This window comes from Oryx dammah, unplaced genomic scaffold (assembly GCF_014754425.2).
Source record: "Oryx dammah isolate SB20612 unplaced genomic scaffold, SCBI_Odam_1.1 HiC_scaffold_11, whole genome shotgun sequence".
In the NCBI taxonomy this organism is placed as follows: Eukaryota; Metazoa; Chordata; class Mammalia; order Artiodactyla; family Bovidae; genus Oryx; species Oryx dammah.
The window spans coordinates 9,086,584-9,104,182 of NW_024070195.1; the positions used below are offsets into that span (position 1 = coordinate 9,086,584).

The 17,599-nt window shown below is 40.4% G+C and overlaps 1 protein-coding gene across 1 annotated transcript in view; it reads right to left on the bottom strand.

Annotated features, from left to right (window-relative positions):
- The window catches only part of RANBP9 (RAN binding protein 9), a 71,735-nt gene that overhangs the window by 6,445 nt on the left and 47,691 nt on the right, over nt 1-17,599 (bottom strand). The window contains exons 6-12 of the mRNA XM_040249263.1: nt 16,956-17,140; nt 14,351-14,463; nt 12,945-13,053; nt 10,602-10,792; nt 9,361-9,505; nt 6,289-6,410; nt 4,498-4,649 (exon numbers count right to left, since the gene is read on the bottom strand). Coding sequence (XP_040105197.1) covers nt 4,498-4,649; nt 6,289-6,410; nt 9,361-9,505; nt 10,602-10,792; nt 12,945-13,053; nt 14,351-14,463; nt 16,956-17,140 — 1,017 coding nt within the window. The remainder of the gene's footprint in view (nt 1-4,497; nt 4,650-6,288; nt 6,411-9,360; nt 9,506-10,601; nt 10,793-12,944; nt 13,054-14,350; nt 14,464-16,955; nt 17,141-17,599) is intronic.

Sequence of the window (17,599 nt, forward strand, 5' to 3'; positions counted from 1 at the left end):
CAGCCGGAGACACAGGCTGAGAGGAGAGAAAAGCCCTGTATGGTGGGAGCCATGGGTATGAGCTTAGATTCTGAAACACCCTAGAAAACTTCCATTTTTTCCAGTACAGCTATAGGAGCTGTTAGTCACTCAGCCGTGTCCCGACTCTTTGGGGGCCCATGGGCTGTAGCCCGCCAGGCTCCCGTCCCTGGGATTCTCCAGGCAAGAGGACTAGAGTGGGTTGCCATGCCCTGCTCCAGGGCCTCTTCCTGACCCCAGGACTGAACCCGTGACTCCTGCACTGGCAGGCTGGTTCTTTACCACTAGCACCACCTGGGAGCTGGAAATACATTTTTATGACAGTAAGGACAACACAAAATAGGATAACCACAATTACTAACCAGATAAAATATTAATATATGCCCATGCATTTAAGGCAGAAAACTGAAAATACCTGTAAAAGATCATGGTATTATGGGTTACTTTTTATTTTTAAAAAAATTTACCTCAGTGGAAATAATTTCTGAGGGAAATACGACATTTAGGGAGGATTCTCAAACTGTACTTATGTTTGGCTTAAAATCAGTAGCAGTTTCTCAGTAGGATGTACCTAAATGACTCAATTTCTGCTTCAATGACTAGATTAAGAGCTACCTGCAGACTGGGGCTGCGTATTCTAACCTGACCCACCCAGCCCTCCAGCTTGACCCTCCGCTCCACAAGGTTCAATACACAGCTGCTGAACAATTCAGAGTGCTCTCTCTGGAGCCACTGGTGGACTCAGGCAGGTAAGCAAGAAAAACAAAGACAACAGGAAAACAGGAAAGGACTGAGAACATGAGAAACACTCAAGCGAGCCCGGGTGCAACAGGGACCCCCAACCCGTTTTCAGCCCGGGCGGGTGGCTACTCCAAGGGTCCACCGTGTGCCTGCTACTCCATGACTGAGGAGCAGAACACCCAGGGGCCCTATGATCACTTAGGTAAGCCCCACCTCAGCTTTTACTAATTCCACCTCTCTCTACATACGTATATATGCTTCAGAAGTTTGTGCAAATTCAAAAAAAAGATAAAAAAAAACCACTTTAGCTACCCATGACCTGAAGTGAAGAATAAAAGAAAAAAGCACTAATTTCTAATCCTTCTTAACCAAGGCAAACAAAAGTCCTGTGTCCCCCTCCAACACAGATCAGTGACACCACTGGGCCAGTCACTTGGATCTACCTGGGAGATTAAGCCTGGGGAGGGTGAGAAGCAGCTCAGAATGCTGAGATAGTAGTCAGCATCTGCACAGAAGTCAGAGGTGCAAAATCAAAGCCATCCGCGTTCCTCAGATGATAAATTACCTCTTCACTTCATTCAACATATAATCAAGGAGTATCTCTGAGAACAGGCCATGTAATGCCCTTTTCTGTGCTTCACACAAATTACAATCAAAGAATAAGCCATGGAGTGAAATGTTAAATTTTCAAAGGGACTACATAAAATGATACTCAATTAGCATAAAGTTTTAACAAGAAAACACATGATCTAGTGTAAAAATGTCTACGAGTTCTTTTTAAAAAAAACATTTCCTCTCTCCAAAATATCTCTTAAAACATCAGTTCTCTCCAGGGACAACTGGGGTCCAAGACCCTCTCATGGGCTCTTGTGAGGTCCAAACTATTTTCATGACACTAAATTAGGATAGTACTGGCTCTCTTCTCACTCCTGTTCCCTCACAACTCTCCCAGTGCGGCTTTCCAGAGGTGACATGATGTGTGAGTTCATAAGACTGAATGCAGAAGTAGGGACGAGACTCCAGCTTACCTTTTATTAAACCTGGCATTAAAGAGATTTACAAAAATGTAAAGCAATGCCACTCTCATTGTTTTATTTTAGAAAGATTAAGTAACACTTTTATGAAAAATACCCATGTAACGATTTGTTAAAGTGAATCAATAATTTTAGTATTAACTTCTAATAGAGAAAAATCAATAAACATAACTCATATAAACAAAAGCCTTTGGGAATCTTTAATCGGTTTTAAAAGGTTTAGATACCAAAAAGGATGAGAACCACTGCCCTAAAACAACCCAGTACCTAGTAAGGAAGTTTCCCAGATGGATAGCTTTGGATATGCGAAGTAATAATAAAGCCTGAGAAGTAAGTTTCTTAGCACTGTTGATAGCTGAAAAGATTTTACAAAGTTGTATTAAGTTGATACAAAAGTAACTGCTGGTTCGGATGGTGAATTTTAAATCATTGTAACGAGGCTCAAACACATCTTTATTAATCAAAATAGGAACCATTACAATCAACACATTTTTGCCATCGAGAATTAAGCCTGTTTATTCCTGTAGCATAAAAATCCATGCTTTGGAATTCGACCAATTCTTGGAAAGCATTTTCTGCCTCCTGCTGGTTGTGGAAGCATTTTCCCTGCAAAAAGTTGTTGCCGTGCTTGATGTGGTAGCTGGTTAGCAAGAGGTCAGGTGAATATGGCAGATGAGGCAAAACTTTGTATCCAAACTTGTTCAACTTTTGAAGTGTAAGTTGTGCAACGTGGTCAGGCGTTGTCACAGAGAAGAACTGGGCCCATTCTGTTGACCAATGTCAGCTGCAGGCGTGGCAGTTTTTGGTGCATCTCATTGATTTGCTGAGCATACGTCTCAGATGTAACAGTTCACCAGGACTCAGAAAGCTGCAGTGGATCAGATGGGCAGCAACCACCAAACAGTGACCAGCACCTTTATTTGGGGCAGGTTGGCTTTCGGAAGTGCTTTGGAGCTTCTTCTTGGTCCAAGCACTGAACTGGTTGTCACCAGCTGTCTATATAAAATCCACTTTTTGTCACATGTCACAATTTGATCGAGAAATGGTTCGCTGTTGTTTAGTACAGTAAGCGAAGAGGACAGTTCAAAATGACAATTTTTTTGATTATTGGTCAGCTCAAGAGGCACCTGCTTTTCAAGCTTTTTCACCTTTCCAATCTGCTTCATATGCCAAATGAACACAGAATGATCAACGCTGAGTTCTTTGGCAACTTCTCATGTAGTTTAAGAGGAACAGCTCCAGTGATGGCTCTCAACTGGTCGTTGTCAACTTCCAGTGGCCGGACACTGCACTCCTCACCTTCAAGGCTCTTGTCTTCTTTGCAAGGCTTCTTGAACCACCACTGCACTGTGTGTTGGTTAGCCGTTCCTGGGCCAAATGCGGCTGTTGGTGTTGCAAGTTGCCTCCACTGCTTTACGACCCATTTTGAACTCAAAGAGAAAAATTACTCGAATTTTCCTTTTGTCTAACATTTCTATAGTCTAAGTCATTAGCAAAAAAACCAAAGTGAGAAATGTACATTAAAATGATGTATAACATAATCACATTTATTTAAGAATGTATTCCAATATTATATGGCAAAGTTCAACAGTGAAAAACTCCAATTACTTTTGCACCAACCTGACAGAATGATGAACATTTGCAATCTGGAAAAATCCAGTTATGCGTGCCTTTTTATCTGGAAGTGTCAAAGTGGCTTCTAGAACCTTCCTAGACAGGCACATTCTGCCTACTCAGGTGCTGTATTAAAGCTCTCAGTGCAGGTAGCTGGGGCGGTTATTTCCCCCCGATTTTACACGCAGTTAGTGCTAGTTGCTGCTGCCCACTGGCCCTCTCTCAGTTCAGCTCGAGAAGGGATGGCGGGAGTCCTGAGGCTCGCCCTCTCCTTCAGTACCCAGAGTCTCAGTGTCAAGGCCACTGTGTGCCATTTCTCCTTCAGTTTCTGGACTTATTTCAAAACACTGAGAAGAAAATGTTTTAACAAACGGACAACCGAACCCAACCTGATGCAGGGCAAACAAAACAAAGCACACCAGCACAATGGCTAGGTTCCTGCTTCACAGACCTACAGGGCTGGTGGGACTTCTGTGACTACGAAAACAAATCCCATCCCTAGCTGACTGCAGTGCTGACTTAAGGGAGCCAAAACTCCATCTTTAGCTGCTACACAGAGCTGTGGCCAACTCACTGAAGTGTTTCCATTCTGCCCGTTATCACCACCCAGCACAGGCATCAATCCAGAGGAGACCTGAGAATGTGTCTTCACTCTTCTGTGGAAGATGACCCAACCCTTCGCCGACCACCATCAAAATAAAGGCCACATACGTATATTCAGTTGGCTGCAACCCTAAGCAATGTTTACTAAAATCAAAATCTCCCACATTTACGGTTTGACCAGCATACTCACATTTCTCCTAATGACTCTGCCAATTTTATAGCTGAGAAAATGAAACTAAGGAAGCAAGTTGAGAAGAGGCACACGGCACTGGGAAGTGCAGAACTGGGGGCTACCCTACGTGTTTGACTGAAATCCAGTGCTTTCTCCAGCAGAGCCTGGCTGCCTCACCCTCGACTGGGCAGGAAGCCAGGGAGGAGCTCGTGTCCAGGTTTCCCAACACCAACTCCAGTACTGCTCAGCGTTTTACAAAACAATGTTCTAGTTTCATCCGCACATTTATAATTTTTCAAGGGAAAACAAATTTACCTTCAACATTTTTTTATTTGCTGTGTTCTTGCCACATTCTCTCCTTAGCTGTTCACTCATCGCTTGCAGCTCTCTTCCAAAGTGAATCATTCTTTCTATGGCAGCTTGACTTCCTCCACACAACTGGCGCCTTAACTGGCTTGAATCAACTTCTGTAAGCAAAACAAACAGGTATTTTACTACCTTACAGTTGGGATACAATGGAGAAACAAACATACATTGCTTACAACATTTTGGACATTTCATTTGGTAACTACTTCCTAATATTTTACCTAAATATGCGGTTTCTTTTTAATTTATTATAATATGGAACCTTGTAGCTACAAGGAATACTTTCTCTAGGGCTCATGAGTCTAGGATCCAATATCTATCTAGCTTGGAGTTGAAAGTCAGGTGACAAGCTTTCAGTGTTATGATGTACACGTCTCAAGGAAAATGTTATGAAAAATTAAGCACAATTTTCTAAAAATATAGCAACATTGCAAAAAAAAAAAAAAAAAGAAGGAAAAGAAAAGGAAAAAGTAACTACTTCCCAGGCTACTTTAACTGACATAGAACAGTTAGAAGGTAAGATAGTCTAAATGACTCCAATAAAAACACAGACGATACCACACCTAATCAAAAGGGTTAAGTACACTACTTTTAGGAAAAAATTTTAGTTTATATATCTTGACTGACAATAATCACTGATCAACAATGCAAAAAGTATACATCACTAGTTAACAATATATAAATCACTAATCATGACGGTAACAGTTAATGTTTATGAAGCACTTATAGGAAGTTATCATTACACCCATTTTACAGATGAAGAAACTGAGGCAAAGAGCTCCTAAGTAATTCACCCAAGGTTACACAGCTAGTAAGTGGCAGTTGCAGAATTCAAATCCAGGTGATCCGGCTCTAGAACTCCTGCTCTTTATCCCTAGGCACAAATTATTCTTGGAATATTGAGGCTGCTTGCTAATATTTGATAGTGTAAAACTAGGCTGCCTTTCAGCCATACTCCTTGCTTAAAAGAGTGAATTATACATTGGAACACATGATCCTAAACAAGAAGGTGGTTGTGTAAGTAATATTAAGTTTGTATTTACAAAATAGTTTCTAGCAATTTTAATAAATTCCCTTTAATATCAAAATATTATAAAATCAAATAAAAATTTATAACCTTCAGTAACTTTCACTCTCCAGTTGATGGGAAAGTTTGTTGCTTAACTTTATGGTACAATTTACTATACAAGTTGTCCACAAAGTAAAATTATGCATGCTAATACATTTTTCAGCCACATAATTTTGAGGGGGAAGGAACCAAGGGAGGGTGTCTAAACAGGCACCTACTACCTGCCAGGCACTGAACTATGAACAGTCGCATATATTCAGGTTAAATGAATTAAAGAAAATCTGATTAGAATTTATAAAATCATCTCTACCCATGGGGCCTATCTATATTGGTATATTGAAATAGGTACACAAACTTTTTGTATCTCCAGCCTTACCAATCCTTTCAAAGGATAGTGAACACTAGTAAGTTGGCACTGCTGCACGACTGAAAGCGCCGCAGTTGTGCAGAAACAGTTCAGCAAAGAAAACTCCACAAGATGCTAAAAAATTAAGCTCTACTCTCTCTAGCAAGCCACTCTCAGAGACTTCTAAAATATGTTACTATCAAATCCAATGGCACACACATCTTTAAATTTGATTTAGGTTCATCAGCTGTGAATCAGTACAAGTAAAAACATAACCTTGTAGTCATCATTTTTTATTAAAAATGTAAGAAAGATCACTGCAGACCCATTTCGGTGTCACAATCTTCCATTTCGTGGTCATGCTTAGAGCTACCATTTAGGAAACCATTGGATGAAGTTTCTCCAACTCCATTGGAGTAGTGATCTGTTTCCATGTCTACATCATTACTGAAAATGAAAAAACAAACCTAATTTTAGAAATAGCACACTTGCAGCTTAGTTTAATATCAATCAGTACTCAACTACAGAGCCTACTTATAAAACTGACTTCATAAGGCAACAGCAATCTGGAAAAAAGGTATTTAGTTAAATCTTGAATGTATTCAAAGCCAAAGATGTAGCTAACTTTTAACGAACTTGTAGTCCTGGAGATAAGGAAGGAAAAAGATACATGTACTAATATGTGGTGGCTTTAAGAATTCCTATCACTATGGAGAAATCATTTTTCAGCATGTATTTCCCATTATCTTTCAAAATTAGATCTGCACTTCATTTAATCAACTCCTGCCCTAAAATACCACCACCCCTTGCCCCAAGCATGTAAGGGAAAAACCTCCCTGACAAAACAAACTGCTCCTGGGACCCACCTCATTTCGCCTCTCTCCCTGCCCTCATACTCAGCTTGCTTCTAGACTACTTTTTCTCTAACAGTCTTGGCGTTTGGACATTTGTCCTTACTACTCAAAATTATACTCTTTCTCAAAGGTATTAAGTGATGACATGAAAAACAACTACTCAGTCTCATCCCCTCAGCCCTTTTCAGAACCCAACACTACTTTTCTCTGACAGGCTTTCTTATCCTCAGCCCTTTCAGAACCCAACACTACTTTTCTCTGACAGGCTTTCTTATTGGCTGAAGATTCTAAATATACTGCAGAGTCTTTATTTTTGAAATGCTGTTTTGGAGATACCTACCTAAGGCGTTTCCAACTCGCCCATTTCACACTGACTGGATGAACAACATGTGCCAACAGCTCTAAGTAGCCACGCTGAGGTTGCCAACATTTGCCCTTCATTGCATCCACACCCCGAGCAACAATATCTAACCTTCCAGATTTCTCCTATGAAGATCTAGGTAATGATTATACAGTCCAGAAGGAAACACTTGATGAAACTTTAGAAAATATTTATATAAAGAAAAACGATCATTTCTCATTAAAAAAGCAATGTATATTCATTTGTAGTAAAACAACAACAACACCAACATCGAATGCAGAGAAGCAAAAGGCACTTTATGCATGATGCCAGCAAAGGCAACCACTGGTTTCCAGCCTGGGTGAGTGGGTGCATACACACTCTGTCTGTAAGACCATCAAGGCACACGGACACGCAGAGATCTAGAAGAACAGGGCGTTGCCCCAGCACATCTCCGTCAGTTAGAAAAGCTTGTGTAGTACCTTCATGAAATTTGAGAATTGATAAGAAATCATCCTGGAAGAGGTTAACAACCGAAGTGGAATTTTACAGCTTGAGTAGAATCTGGGATGGAGGAGAAGGTGGTGGGGAGAAGAGCATTTCTCACAGGGAGTCTAATGGAGAAAGCGCAAGTCTAGAGGTCAGACATCCTGGGAAGTAGTCATCGTTCTGCAACTTACTAGTTACTAAGTATTCACCTTTTAAAAAAAGCCATTTACTTCTCTGGTACTCAGCTCTACATCTGTAAAATGGTTTTCATAGTTGGTTAATACCATCTTTACCTACTTCACCACAGTCAAAGGAAAGCCATTACCAACTAGAAAATAACTGTTACTGCTTAACAGTTTAAGAGCTTACTTTCTTCTATGCTGCACAAAAAAGAGGATGCTGTGTCATCAACCCCTTCCGTTCAGCTTGCTTCCCTCAACTCAGGTAATTACAGGTCTCTTTAGCAACTTCCTGCCATAAGCATAATATTTAAGTGAAAAACTCAACAAAGTAACTGCAATCCTACCTTCGAACTATGGTAGAACCATCTAATAATCATAAAGTACTATTAATAAATACTATAAAGTATGATGATGCACTAAAGGCTTGTTTGCATCGCCATACAAAATTTTTACTATGATATTCTAATTTCATATTTTAGTGTGTCATCTCCACTGCCCACCCTGACCTCTCCAGCAAGACAATCCCTTTTCCTGCTGCTGTTTTTGGATCATTTTTGTGGATTTCACAACTGTACCACATAATAACATTACTTCAGCACATATTTGTCATTTATAATAGATACCCTGGAAATTCTGATTAATCTCCAAATTGCTAAATACAGAGTTTTTACATGCACTTCTCCAGAATCATATTTACACTGGGAGTCACTGTAAACATTAGGTGCTGTCTCCTTCAATGGGAGGATTTTGCACTGATGCATATTCCCCCAAAACGCAGTGTGACCCATCAATTCATGTTTTAAGACCAATCCAACATCAATCAAATTGATAAAAATCCATAAGAACTTGCCCTCACACACCAGCATTTAATTCAAATGGTTATATTTCACGAACCTTTAGGTCTCATGAATAGAAACTTGAGTATGTCAGAGTACCATGACGGGACCATCTCTCCTCTCAAAGCTCTTCGAGTGGAGACCACACTAGCAGCAGAGTGTCTGACACCCAGCAAGTTTCCAATCCCCTCCTTGCGCTGTATGTTTACTAAATGACTTAACTATATGCTATATGCAAGCTATTCAAATTTAAAGGTAGGTTCTCATCAACAAATATTTTTTGTAAAGTTAGTTATTTGCAACTCAGGAAACACTCATCACACTGAAAAACCCACACACAGAGAAAAAATACTTGAGAAAAAAATAGTTGTATATGTATCATATGTCAACTCCAGAGCTTAAAAACACTACAGTGACTTAACTTGGAAACATTAACAAATGGCATTTCTGTGACCACCGTAAGGGTCTGCGGCGGCAGGAAGGCAACAGCGAGCCTGGATCCGCCCCCGTCACGCCTCCAGAGGGAGAGGGGTGCAGAGGAGGAAGAAGGGATGGCACTGGGGAACTGACCCTCACCCTTTCATCCTCGCAGACCCCCCACGTGGCCACCTAACTCCATTCCTCCAAACTATTTCAGACGATGCCACCCGTAACGGAGGTTGCTCACAGTGATGCCGGTGCTGGGGGCCTCGTTACCTGGTGAAGCTGCTGGCCTGCTGCGACCTGGATGTGTTGATGCTGTTCAGCTCCGGTACGTTCAGACCGCACGGCTGGTGCTTACTGTGGCAGTAAGCCTGATGCGCTTTGTTAGATATCACACCGTTACTACAGCTTTCAAAACCTGGGGAGAAAAAGAAAAGACACTTTATAAAATCAGAAACAAATCAGGCTGCGACAGATCTACCATGTTCTGACGATGTACTTAAACCTTTTATAACGCAGGAAAGTCAGCGGACTACTTAAATAGGAAACAAGTGGATAACTTCTCCGAAAGAACCTCAGGATACTTAACTGTGAGCTGTAATCTCCTCCTGCATTTATTGAAGGCTTAGTTATGCATCTCATTTAATCCCTGCCATGAGGCCCAGCGTCACTATAACCCCGTTTTACTAAGTACACAGCGAGACCAAGATCTGTCCCAGCTTGCCAGGACACACGGTGTCCGAGGGGCGCCGACGAAGAACACAAGCGTGAGACCCCCACACACTGTGGAGGATGGTGATGGGAGCAAGCTGAGAGGCAGCAATGCAGAAAGGTGTTGCGTTGAGGAAGAAACAGCAAACGTGTTGCTCTCCTCTGTGAAAGCACAGGAAACAGTATCTGAGTTGGGTTTTAGAGAGTTAAACGTCCAGAGGAAAGGTAAGACCGTGGAAAAAACAGAAAGAGACAAGCAGAGCAAAAAGACTGAGAAGGACCAGAAATAAATCTGTAGAAGAACGAAAGGAGAGAACTTTAATTAAGCCTCACCAAAAGCCTCCATGAGTCCAGGAGGAAGCGGACAGGCAGACCTGACTTGCCAGCAGCTGGGCTGGGAAGGGAGGAGGGAGAGGCAGCCCGGCTAGGAGCCGGGTGTGGGGCCGGGGGCTTCCGACACCACGGCCACGTCACTGCCTTTACATGCAGACTTGACTAAAACACACCACTGCCTTCTCATTACCAGAGATCTCTGATTTGACTTCTAGAGACAAAACTCGAATGTTGCCCTTCATTTATGGAGATCTGTTAGTAACCCACTCTTAGAAACAGCTCATCTTGAAGTTTACTTTCTGGTACCAAAAACACACGAATCTGACTCGCCCACAATTTTTCTTCCAGAATCTCTTAAGATCAAATTACAAATGTGCAAAATGGCTGGCAGAAATGTCTACATTTTTTGTTGTTGTTCAAAATCATGAAGAAGGGTAAAAATTGTAAGATAACGTAAGACTGAATCTCACCAGAAAAATGTGCGGTACTTCCTTTGCCCGATGCTAAACTGTGGATATTCATCCCATGGCTGGGGCTCACACTTGGACTACTAAACGGTCGAGGACTAACAGGATAACTGTCTTGAGACTTTGGACTTCGGCCTCCCAAACACCGTACTTCACTATCTGTACCATTCACCATCTCTATAAACTGACGGACTCTAGAAAGAGAAAACAAAAATTTATTTACATCATCTCCAGATTACTGTTTAGTTACCTAATAGCAGCAGATTTCTACCAGGAAACACTTTAACAGTCTGCATTTATCAGAAAGTCTGGCCTTTAGATGGTATACTAAAAACGCAAAACAGGGCTCCATATACCGTACTGCCTAGAATACTATTTAAAAATTTCCCGAAAAATGAAGAGTATAATGCAAAGACATTGTATCACCTTTAATCAAGGTTTACCTAGAAACTGAAAATCTGTCTGTAGCTATAGTAAACCAAAATGGACCTCACTTTTTTTTTAACCTAAAATAATCAAAATAATATTTGCACTTGGATGCAAATCAAATAGTACCTAAGAAGGACCTGATGTAGTTTTATGTACTCATCTACCTTTACACAAAATAAGGGCTTACTCCCCACACTTCCTCACCCCAGTCCCATTTACAACCTCTTAATCAAACAGGCCACATTTAAACTTTTATTCTAAAGCAAAGTAGTTCTGTCATTGGGTTTAGCATTTCTGATCAATTTTTATGATCATTTCTGATCAATTTCTGATCATTCTTTAGCATTTCTGATGCTTAAAAGTTTAAATCTTAAACTTAATAACAGCTGAATTTTAAGATAACAAAGATTCATACAACCAACAAAAAAAGCCAAATAGCTATAATTTATTTAGAAAAAAAATGAAAGAAACAGAAAACAATAAGTGTAAGTGAGGATGAAAAACTAGAATCTTGTCATTGTTGGCAAGAATGTAAAATTGTACAGGGCTATGGAATTGTGAGGACTAATTTTCAAAAAATTAAACACAGAATTATCCTATATTCAACAATCCCCCTTCGGAGCATATATGCAAAAGAGTGAAAGCAGGAACTCTGACACAGATGTGTACACCCATTATGCTAAGGGGAGTAAGGCAGTGACAAGGGACAAACATTTTATGATTCCATTTACATGAAGTGCTCAGAGTACTCAAAGTCAAGTGTACAGAGACAGAGAGGAGAATGGTTGCCAGGAGCTGAGGGAAGAGAGAGAAACGCAGAGTCAGTGTCTAGCAGGTACGAAGTTTTACACTGAGATCATGAAACGGGTACTAGAAACAGACGGCTGGTGGTGGCTGAAAAACAACGTGAGTGTGCCAGAAGCAAGGTGACTATCAGAAAACTGTACATGCAGAAATGGCAAATTTTATGATGCTGCTGCTGCTAAGTCACTTCAGTCGTGTCCGACTCTGTGCGACCCCACAAACGGCAGCCCAGAAGGCTCCCCCGTCCCTGGGATTCTCCAGGCAAGAACACTGGAGTGGGTTGCCATTTCCTTCTCCAACGCATGAAAGGGAAAAGTGAAAGTGAAGTCGCTCAGTCATGTCCGACCCTCAGTGACCCCGTGGACTGCAGCCTTCCAGGCTCCTCCATCCATGGGATTTTCCAGGCAAGAGTACTGGAGTGGGGTGCCATTGCCTTCTCCAAATTTTATGATATGTGTACTTTTACTGGGCTTCCTTGTTAGCTCAGTTGGTAAAGAATACACCTGCAACGCAGGAGACCCCGTTTTGATTCCTGGGTCGGGAAGATCCACTGGAGAAGGGAAAGGCTACCCACTCCAGTATTCCTGGCTTCCCTGGTGGCTCAGCTGGTAAAGAATCTGCCTGCAATGCGGGAAACCTGGGTTTGATCCCTGAGTTGGGAAGATCCCCTGGAGAAGGGAAAGGCTACCCACTTCGGTATTCTGGCCTGGAGAATTCAGGACTATACAGTCCATGGGGTCACAAAGAGTCAGACACAACTGAGCGACTTTCACATATATTTTTACTGCAATTTTTAAAAATGCTACAAAGTTACTATGAAGTATTTTACAAGAGAAAAAATAGATAACCCATCTTCTAAGTAAGAGTTTCACATTTTTAAAATACAGGGATAGAATGACAGAAGAGCAAACACAAAGTAGAAGAATGCCTTCTACTTAAGAGTCCTCAACACAAAGGAGTATTCCCCAACCCGTTACTTAGATGTGCCACATTACACAATTGTGTCTAAATACCTGAAACAAGGTGAAACAAAAACTAAAGCTATTGAAGCAAGAAAATAATTGTGGTTATGTAACGCACATATATAATTAATATCACATTTATTAAACTCACTTTAATGTGAAAAGGAGATTGGGATTTCTTTCAAGTAAACTTGGATATAACTGTTGTGTGGTTTCAATGGCTTCTCCCATTCTTCCTGCTAACACCAATTTCTGAATTCCTATTTAGAAAAGGAAAGCAAAAGATAAATTTTATAAGACTAGAAAAAGAAACTTAGTAGACCCTCAGAAAATTAGTAAAAAAAAATCTTTAAATTGTGACTGAGTCTGCACTTATTTTTCTAACTCAATTTCTATTTTAAGGAGTATTTTCAGACAAAATAACCAATTAGAAAAACAAATACTTTAATAAACTACTAAAAAAATTCAAACATATAAGTAATATAGGAAAAACAGCTGTTAAGCAATACTGATGTATTAAACACTAAGATGAAAAAGATGGGTATATTATGCCATATACTGTGGTGATGGTCTCACGGATATATACAAACTCATCAGGCTGTGTAGCCTAAATAGGCATCGTTTTTCATGTCAACCATATCTCAATAAAGTGGTTTTTAAAGAAAAGACCACAGGAAATATTAAAGAAGTAATATTCAAAATGTCTTATCAAATACTATATAGCCTTTTGAACCCAGTACTAAATGAAAATTAGCCTTTGAGTTAAGATCTGAATTCAACAGCCACTGAATGAGCATGCCCTGAAGGTTCGAAGATGAGGACAGGGAAAGATTAAGCAGACATCTCCTGTTTGCTACAGCCTATACAACGTGGTGAGAAAGACAAGCATACCATCAGCTACAACACAACGTCATCAGTGTTTTCTAACAATCTCATCTACGAAAGTTCTGTTTGCGTCCCTCTTGTCTCGTTTTTGTCTCGACACCCTCATCAAGCCACACTCTCCTTGAGGGACTGACAGCACCAATTTGAGGCCGGCTAACTGGATCGGTTGTCATGCTGATTTGCCCCTGTTGGAACAGGCCCCACAGCACTGGCCACTAGCACTGGGACCTAAGCAATAAATACTTAAGACCAATACTACCTTAAATTTACATAGCAATTTAAGGGCAAACATCTCACACATTAACTCCACTGACATCTAATAATCACGAGACTACTTTACCTGTTGAAAAACACACACACACACACACACATTCTTATTAAATGTTTACTTTCTGAAAGCTCAAGAAAACATTTTTAAAGAAAAAGTGGCAAACATTTTAACAAAAATTTCACCACAACTCTATCCTTCTACATCCAGAATACTACTACAGTCCTGTGAATTTTTTAAGGTAACCTTCAAAAATGTCAGTAAAAGACAATTTCAGAGGCATAATTTCAAATTAATAAATTAAAAAAAAAACTTTCATGAAAAAAAGTCAGGTTTCTAAAAGTCAATGTAACCAAAAACTGTAATCTGAAAACACATGTTAGCCATGCACCACAGGTCCTTACTTTGTCTATTTTTAATGGAAGCTAATTCTTCTAGAACGGTCTGGTCTGTAGATCTGGCAAAGGCCTCTGCTGTGGCACAGTACCCATGGTGGACTAAATAAGATGAAACCATTCTTAAAATAAAAAGAAGAAACACACAGCTTTTAGTCAAGAGAATACATGCTTCATACTACAGTTTACATACACAAGGTCTACCCTGGTGTTACAAAACCAGTCTATGCCCTGGGAACAATGAAGCCTTTAATTACCTCAGGTTCAAAATCAGTTCAAAATGTCATTTTGTCTTATTCACAGAGTTATTTCCAAAAAGAACTTCAAATGTTACAGTCAGTCTACTCTGCCTAAAAATAAGTATTACCAGACAATCAAGGACAAGAAATAACTTTGATTCTTAGCACTCCATTATCCCCAAGCCCTTTCCTATTATTTCCCACCCTTACTCAATGGTACTAACCATAATTCCTATTCTACCATTATCATATGACTTACCCTAGTAAAGTGCTGGCATTTTGTAAAATAAAAAATTTAAAAACAATAGATTAACTCTTCCTGTTCTGTAGTTTAACTCTTTGCAGTTCTGTCCACCAATTACATAAAACAGGTCACAAGGTGTGAACACAAAAAATATGAAGGTGACCCCACAGACAGAATCTTCCGGAACAAAGTCTATGAGGGTGATCGTATTATTCATCGAGGAGTCAGCCTTCTAATCTAAATCAGGTGGTATGTCTGTGCACAGGAGACGAATGCCTCAAACATGACTGATGAGTGAGTGACACTTCCAAAGAGCAAACTGATTTTTTAAAAGCCAAGTGGTGTTTACAAGTATGGTATTTGGATCTAATGACAAAATGTTAGAAAAACCGCTGACTAAACAATATTAACTGAAATACCCATATATACCTATAAATATTCAACTCTTGAACCTGCCTCCATCTGGCGCTACTAAGGGCCCAGTAGAAAATGATATGAAGCAGTGGTTCAGGAAGGGGACCGAGCTGGCACGGGGAAATTTCTAACAAACGGATTTTTTTCATTTTATTTCATCTAAATGTTAGGTTAATTTAAGAGGGTAGGGGAGAACGTTTTAACATGAACTCCCCCAGTGAGGATCTGTTTTGTGAGGAATGGGGCAGGGGAGGGTGCTCTCCCTGAACCCTGGCTGCAGGACTACCGTGGGGGATGCTTCCTCTATAGCCCCCGCGATGCCCAGCGGGAACCCCTGGAGAGCACTGAGAGACGGGGCCCCAGAGAGCAGTCCAGCCCAGTTCACACTGTTAACTCACGGTGACCAGGGGATTCTGAGTCAGCGCCACTACCCTTCCAACTGCGCAGGACAGAAACACTGGTGTCGAGACTCTAGATAACAGCTCCGGGGAAGAAGCTCGTTTTCGGAATCATCATCCTGCCCCAAATTATCTCCTCCAAAAAACATGACAAGTTTTACGAGATTTGCAGATTTAAGATTGTTCAATTATACAGACATTTAAGATGAGCTGTGTCAGACTGAGGGTATTTTGAATTTTCTTGGGTTAGATCATGATCGTGAAAATGACTACTGAAACTTAGTGTTTATTTTGAAGTCTGCACTATTTGGAGTTTTAAGAGCTACTGCTATTCAGTACGACTGACATTCACATGTCATCTTGAGCCTTTCAAACAAAGGCGTAGTCTAAAATAGATGACTGTCACAGGGCTTGTTATTTTCTTGCTGACTCCAATATTGAAGTTCTACTTTTTCATAAAAAGCTGCCTAATAAAACAAATTGTAAACTGGGGGTAAGGAGTGAGCTGAGACAAAGGCCATTCATGTAGAGTGCTCTCACTAGCGCCCACCATCTGCGCTGCCGCTGCCTGTCCACCCTGTTACACTGACCCGTAATCATTTAAACTGCACTGAGGAATCTAAGCTCCACACTCACGGTCTCTTGATTTGTATTCCCTTTCCCTCCTCTTAAATGTCTAATAGAATATACAATAAGTAAATGGAGTTCTGAAAATTCTTTAGGCTGGAGATTTTTTTGTCAGACAAGAAAAAGGGATCCAAGTCAACAAAAATAGCTGATATTATTCTTACATAGTTACCCCATTCACTGGAAAAATTTAGCCAAATCCTGAAAGGTGCAATGAGCACATCATGTCTGTATTCCAGGATGTAAAATACACCATTATTCTGATGTTTATTCTTACTGAGCAGTAATTATTTTTTCTCCTAAGTGTTTATACCACTGCTGAACAACACAGCCAAGTTCCTGCCCCAAAACCACAATGTGAATTCTACAATCTAAATCATATTTCTAAATTTATCTTCTGCACTGGCACTATTAATAGCTGAATCGTGTAACTTATGGAAACTGTTAAATCCCATTACTGAGGATAGCAAATGAATTAACCTACGCGATCTAGTGTCACTTCATTTCCTCCAGCAAATTAATAAATCAGACTAAAATACAATTCGGGACGTGTGTCACCAAATCAAGCATTATTAACACATTAAGATCATTAGGACACATATGAAGAGGTGCGCAGTCTTTCACAGCGAAAGGCTGAAATGTTCTACAAGAAACGCTCTCTTGGAGACATCCCTGCACACCTCCCCACTCACTTCTGTATCATGGTCTGCCACTCCCCTTCTCGGTCTCCGATAGGAAAGCGGTCTATCTGTGCCTGTGTCTTCGTTCTCCACTCGCGCATGTAATCTTCTATATCGAACACGAAAGGGTGCTGCCCAAAATTTGCATCGACAACTTCTCCTGGTGTCTGGAGCCCCACGGTAGGATATAAATTTGGCTGTAAGACAATACAGTTCACTAAATATCCATCCCTTTTATGTTAAAAAAAAAAATTCATTCTTTCAAATGCTACCTTTAAAATTACAGAATTGCAAATTTGCTCCACAAATATTTTAAGATCTCAATGAGAAAACTAGTAGAGGAAGAACTAAAGGAAATGATCAAGAAAAATACACAGCAACCTAAGCTACTTATCTATTCAGACCATAGGGCATTATACTTCTAATAAACGAAAGTACTTCTAATAAATAAATTCTTGCTCTTAAGAATATGTCACACAGACTCAGGGAACTGAAACAGGGGCTCTGTGACAGGCTGAAGAGTGGGCTAGAGGGAGATGGGCGAAGGTCTGGGAGGGAGCGGACATGGGGGGACCTATGGCTGACACTTGTTGATGTATGACAGAAAACCACACAATTCTGTAAAGCAATTATCCTTCAGTTAAAAAATTGAAAAA